Raw genomic sequence first — 5,994 nt, 5'->3', positions numbered from 1 at the left:
AGATTTTAATTTCTGAGGTTATGGGAGGAAATTCACAAACCAGAACTTTCTTTCACTGGGAGGAAGATTGAAGTGATGAAGGTCTTTAGCTTCCCGAGTGGCACAGATAACGTTAGACTGTGAGGACAGGAGAAGGGGTGTTGGATGTAAATGAGATTATTGATTACATTAACAGATTAGGTATGGAGTTCAATGATGTTTAGAATTCCTGGAAATAAAATACACAACACAATCTGGATGGAAAATGTCATACAAAGTCAAGGAAACTTGTAAACACATGAACACATTGAACTCCTATTTACAGCGGGACTGGTCCATGAAGTAATGTTCAGGATTGTATTTTGCTTTAGAGAAGCAAGTGGCTGCTTTGCGATCACATTCACAGATAAACTTCTGACATTTGCCATTTCCACCTGAGAAGAAAGAAATGGAAATAATCAACACACTGCCCGTAGATTGTGAAGGAATGAAAGATTGTTTTAATATTTTAATATCCTTTGATATTTCAGCATCTGTTGAATTTGTATGTGTAGTTGTTCCAGTCTTTATTTCAATGCTCTGTAAACTGTCTAAAATATTAATTGTAAATTATGCTTTTTATTTCCTCATGCTGACCTCATCATTTCTGGAAGTTATGGATCTTTTTAAACTGATGCCAGACATGACTGACATCAGGATTACAAATCCTACCAGAGTCTACACCACAGTGATCGCGAAATCATTGTGGAGAAGTTTCTTGAAGAGTCCCTGGTGATTGCCGACCCTTCATCAGAGATCTGGCCCCAAGTTACAGCCTTGGCTCATGCCCCTGATTCAGAAGTTTCAGTCCCACTGCAGTGACGTTAACCCAAGCTGAAGGGCTGATGTTCTAGTGTGGTCCTGAGGGAGAGCTGATCTGACTGAGGTGTTCCCTTTCTCTCGAGATGTTAAACTGAGCATATTTTATATCTCACCATGGAGAAGACTGTGTGTTACAGAAGAGCTGGGGAGATCCCTCTGATGTTGTGGGAAACACTTATCCCCCAACCACCAGCTTAGGTAATTGATCTGGTAATGATACCATTGGGATCTTTCTGTGTAGGGACTGGTCACTGTATTGACTTTGCCGGCAGTAAAATGCTTTGTTATGTCCTGAGGTGAAGGGCAGCAGGAAGATTCCTTCTTTCTTTCACCTGAATCCATCTTCTGCAGATTGGAATTCAAAACCACGGAAGGAATCACAGGACAGATGGAGAGGGTGTGTCCTGTCCCAGTGGGGACTAGAACCGGGGGCCACAGTCCCAAAAGAAGGGATAAGCCTTTTAGATCTGAAACACGGAGAAGTTCCCGTCCCTCAGGTCCCTTTTAAAACTTTCCCCTCTCACCTTAAACCTATACCCTATAGTTTAGACTCCCCTACCCTGTGAAAAAGACTGATCATTCATCTTGTTTATGTCCCTTCATAATTTTATATACCTCTGTGAGGACACCCCTCAGCCTCCTATGTTTCAGGGAAAAAAGTCCCAGCCTATCCAGCCTCTCCTTATAACTGAAGCTCTCCAGCCAAGTAACATCCTCGTGACTCATTTCTGCACCCTTTTCACCTTAATGACTTCCTTGCTCTAGCTGGGTGACCAGAACTGCACACAGTACTCCAAGTAAGGTCTCACCAATGATTTGGTACAGTTCTAAAATGACATCCCAACCCCTGTACTCAGTGCCCTGACTGATGAAGGCAAGTATGCCAAATGCCTTCTTCACCACCCTGTCTACCTGTGTCTCCACTTTCAGGGAACCATGTACTTGTACCCCGAGGTCCCTTTGTTCAACAAAACTTTCAGTGCCGTACCACTTACTGTGTACATCCTGCCCTGGTTTAACTTCCCAAAATGCTTTCCATCACACTTGTCCAAGTTAAGTTTCATCTGCCATTTGTTGGCCCCACTTCCCCAGTTCATCCAGTCCTGTTGTAATGTAAGATAACCTTCACTGTCCACTACACCACCAATCGTGGTGTCATCCAAATCATTAATATAGATAATAAACAGCAGTGGACTCAGCACCAATCCCAGTGGCACACCACTGGGCACAGGCCTCCAATCTGAACAACAGCCCTCCACCACCACCCACTGACTCCTTCCACCAAACCAATTCTGTAACCAATCTATAGCTTACTCTGGATCCCATGTGATCAAACTGTCCAGACTAGCCTACCATGCGGGACCTTGTCAAAGAACCCGCTAAAGACCATGTAGACAACATTGACAGCCTTGCCCTTGTCAAATTGTTCATTACATCTTCAAAAAGCTCAATGAAATTTGAGAGACATGATTTCCCAGGTGCGAAGACGTGTTGACCATCCCTTATCAGTCCTTCCTATGCAAGTGCTGGTAGATACTGCCCACAGAATCCCCTCAAGTAACTTTCCCACCACTGGTTAGGTCATTACCATCACTTTGGCCCCACCATCAACATTCTGGGATCACTACGGCCCAGGGACTAAACTGGAAACAAACACAGTGGTTACAAGAGCAGGTCAGAAGTTAAACATCCTGCAACGAGTGATTCACTTCTTACACCCCAAAGCCTTTCCACCATCGACAAGGCACAAATCAGGAATGTGATACCCTCCAGAGCCTGGATGAGTGCAGCTCCCAAAACCCGGAAGGAGCTCGTCATCATTTAGGATGAAGATACTGAGTTGATTAGAACTCTGTCTGTATGGATGGCATGCAAAACAAAGTTTGTCATTGTATCACAGTATGTATGACAATAATAAACCAAAGCAAACCATCTACGTCAACACCCGCCATCAGCACACTGCGCTATCCATGGAATGCACTCGCCAGTCTACCTCAACTGCACTTCCCAAACCTATAACCTTTACCACCCAGAGGCCAAAGGATCAGCATCACCTGTGGGTCCCTCCAAATCACACACCATCCAGACATGGAAATATAACCCGTTCCTTCATCATCACTGGGTCCAAATCCTGGAGCTCCCAACTCAAGCAGCATTGTGGGAGACCCATCACCAGGAAGGCCACGGTGGTTCCAGAAGGCGACTCAGCACCACCTTCTCCCAGGCACTGAGGGATGAGCGATAAATGCTGGCCAGGCCACCAGCACCCACATCCAGTACAAGAAAAAAATAACACATTGAGGCGCCCTCTGATCATACTCACTGCTGCATTCAATAGTCCTCGCTTTTGAGCAGCTGTATTTGTAGTATATCATAAAGGGAGAAAAACGCCTGTGCACTGATGTTTCTCCTCAGCTTTCCCATAGCAGTTGTCATGGGTCTGACAGCACCTGAAATACGATACATTACAGTTAGTAGAAACACATGGTCTATAATCAACAGAACACGGTTAGCGACAGCTTCCAGCTCCACACACGTCCCGTGCAGTGGAAGAGTCAGGAGGTGATCTGAGCTGAGCCAACCTGAGCAGGTTTCTATCAACATTGGAGCTGGGGAGGTGTTCAGGAGACTCACTGAACTTGGAACCAGGAACTGCTGGGAGACAGGCAGGGATGTGGAGAGGACTTCCTGCAAGTCACGTCGTGGCCACAGCAGACTCCATAAGAGAGCAATGTTAATTTTCTCTGTTTTTACCTTTTCCTGTAGATTATGTAGGGTCACCTTAGAACAATAGACAACAGCTGGATGGACCAGCTGGTTCCCTCCCTCTTCTTCTCTTCCACTCTCCTTATTAAGGTCGTTGCTGGGGCATGGTTTTCACTTGTGTTGACACAATCGAACCTTCTGCAGAATCCCCCAGGAGGACAAACCCTGGAAGCAGCTGCTTTGGTCTTGCTGTGTTCCACCACAGAGGACTGAGGTCCTGTACAGACAGATAGACACTGCAAACCAAACACTAGCCGGCGTAGCATTACTGGAGCACTGAAGTCAACAGACAGTGACTGGCTCCCAGCACCGGCAAATATCATTGTCCCCAGCCCTCAGCAGGGAAACCTTCACCCCCTGCTGCCCCAATCTGTGAACCGTCCCAAAGGATCACTGCAGGACGGAAGGCGTGTCGAGATCTCAGCTCCCATCTCAGAAACCACCACTGGAGAGGCTCGGGCAATGCAGCATGTTTAAAATATGATGCAACTAATTCCCGGACGAAGACCACATCACTGACTCAATGGAACCCATTCCTGGACTGAATGAGGTACCAACCTGAAAAGGAATATGTGGGCATGTTCTAACCCAATAGAAATTTAACTCAAGTCTGAGTTGTGACAGAGGCAACTAAAAGCAAACGGTTAAAAACATCTCCAACAATTGTCCGGTCCAATCTTTTCCAGGACACATGGCTGGTATTCATGTGGCCACAGCAGGCACCATAACTCACTCTGAACCCCAGGATATCAAGAGATCAGTCGCTACCACCATCAGGCAGTCAGAAAAATATATTCCACAGTGCAGTAGAAGATATATTGGGATGCTTTAACGCCTCAGTGAAGATTCAATCCTGCTGCCTCTGTAAATGGATGAGAACAATTCTCTGGGACAAAACTAGCCGTGTCCTGCATTGGACGGTAACTGGCTCCGTAGAGACTTTTCAATGAACCTACCTGTCTAGTTCATCCACTGGTGTCCCAGACCCACCGGGTCCACAGTAGCATCCGTAGTTGTTGAATCTGAGAAGTGGACTGCAGCCTGGGTTGACACATGAAATCATGTCACTGAACTGTATAAGGTTCCTGGACTCAATGGAAGCGCTCTCAGCAGCAGCTACATCGGGAAAGAGGAACAGCCAGAAACAAACAGGTTGGAAGGTGAAGCAACCACCATGTAATGCAAGGCTCACTCGAGGAGATACTCCTTACCTGAGAGTAGAAGTACAACAAGTAGTCCCAACATCTTCGTTTGCTTTGCTCTGTCCTGGAAGTGACACTCTCCGAAAGCTCACTCATGCTTTTTATAATTAGCCTCAATAAATTTAGAGGTTCAATCACTAGGTCATGTCATGGGGGCTGATAACATGGATAAGATAAAGACAAACTCTCCTGTTGATACAGCTGGCCTCAGCTTGGCTGGGTTGGAGATAACAAGCCGACCCTGACAGCTTCCAGGCTGATACCAGCACGGGGAGAGGACAAGCAAAGTAAAATTTAACAAGGATCTTCCATCAAGGAACAACAGCCCTGGTTTTATGTTCCGGTGTTGGAAATTGTCACCAGACCATTGGCAGCAGTAATCATTGGTGTAACACCAATACATAGTCATTCAATTTGGACTTATTTGGGTTCAATACACTTGAAAATATCTGTTTCGGTTCACACTGCATCTGTAATTGTTCACATGCTGCAGGATTAAAGTCTTTCTTTTCATTTAAATTCTTAACTCCTCCTACAGAAGTCTCCCCTGTTACCTTCCTTCTCACAAAATACATTTTCCTCTCTCATTTCCTCAATCCCTCCACGACGTAAACTCCTGATTCCTTCATGAGAGAGTCGTTCTACAGTTTACAATCTCCCTTGTATCTCACCTGCAGGTCAATGAAGCCCCAAAACTCATCACTTCAGCACAACCAGACGAAACGTAAATGGGAGATCCCATTCCTTGCACCCCTTGGATGTCAGTGATCATTTCGAGGAGAATAAAGTGGGTTTGGTGATGGTGCAGTGGTTAAATTACTGGGTTCGTAAATCTGAACCTGGGATTAATAGTCCAAAAGATGTCAATTCAAATCTCACCATAGTTGCTGTTTATCAATTAGTTTGTAATCTGGATTTCTAAGGAAGATAAAACAGTTCGCCATTAGTAATAATGACCTTGAAAGGATTATGTTGTAGAAACCTGCCCGGTTGACTAATATCCTTCAGAGAAGGCATTGGAGCAGGGAGATGTAGTTTGCAGACATGGTTTAGTAGGGAAGACTCTAGGAATGATCAACCATAAAATGCCAGCCTTCAGTCTAGACCATGATTGTTGTATTTAAATCCTGACCTTAAACATTAATATCTGTGGTCATCAGTGTGGGAATATGACACATGCATGAAG

General features: G+C 45.2%; 1 protein-coding gene across 1 annotated transcript; it reads right to left on the bottom strand.

Moving 5' to 3' along the window:
• Positions 1–294: 294 nt before the first annotated feature.
• LOC127579613 (basic phospholipase A2-like) lies at positions 295–4,851 on the bottom strand. The gene is given in 5 exon segments (XM_052032502.1): positions 295–413; positions 3,164–3,223; positions 3,226–3,290; positions 4,563–4,722; positions 4,818–4,851. Coding segments are annotated over 5 exon segments (438 nt in total).
• Positions 4,852–5,994: the final 1,143 nt, after the last annotated feature.

The sequence above is a fragment of the Pristis pectinata genome, chromosome 17 (genome assembly GCF_009764475.1).
Source record: "Pristis pectinata isolate sPriPec2 chromosome 17, sPriPec2.1.pri, whole genome shotgun sequence".
In the NCBI taxonomy this organism is placed as follows: Eukaryota; Metazoa; Chordata; class Chondrichthyes; order Rhinopristiformes; family Pristidae; genus Pristis; species Pristis pectinata.
This window is presented reverse-complemented; position numbering and strand designations above follow the sequence as displayed.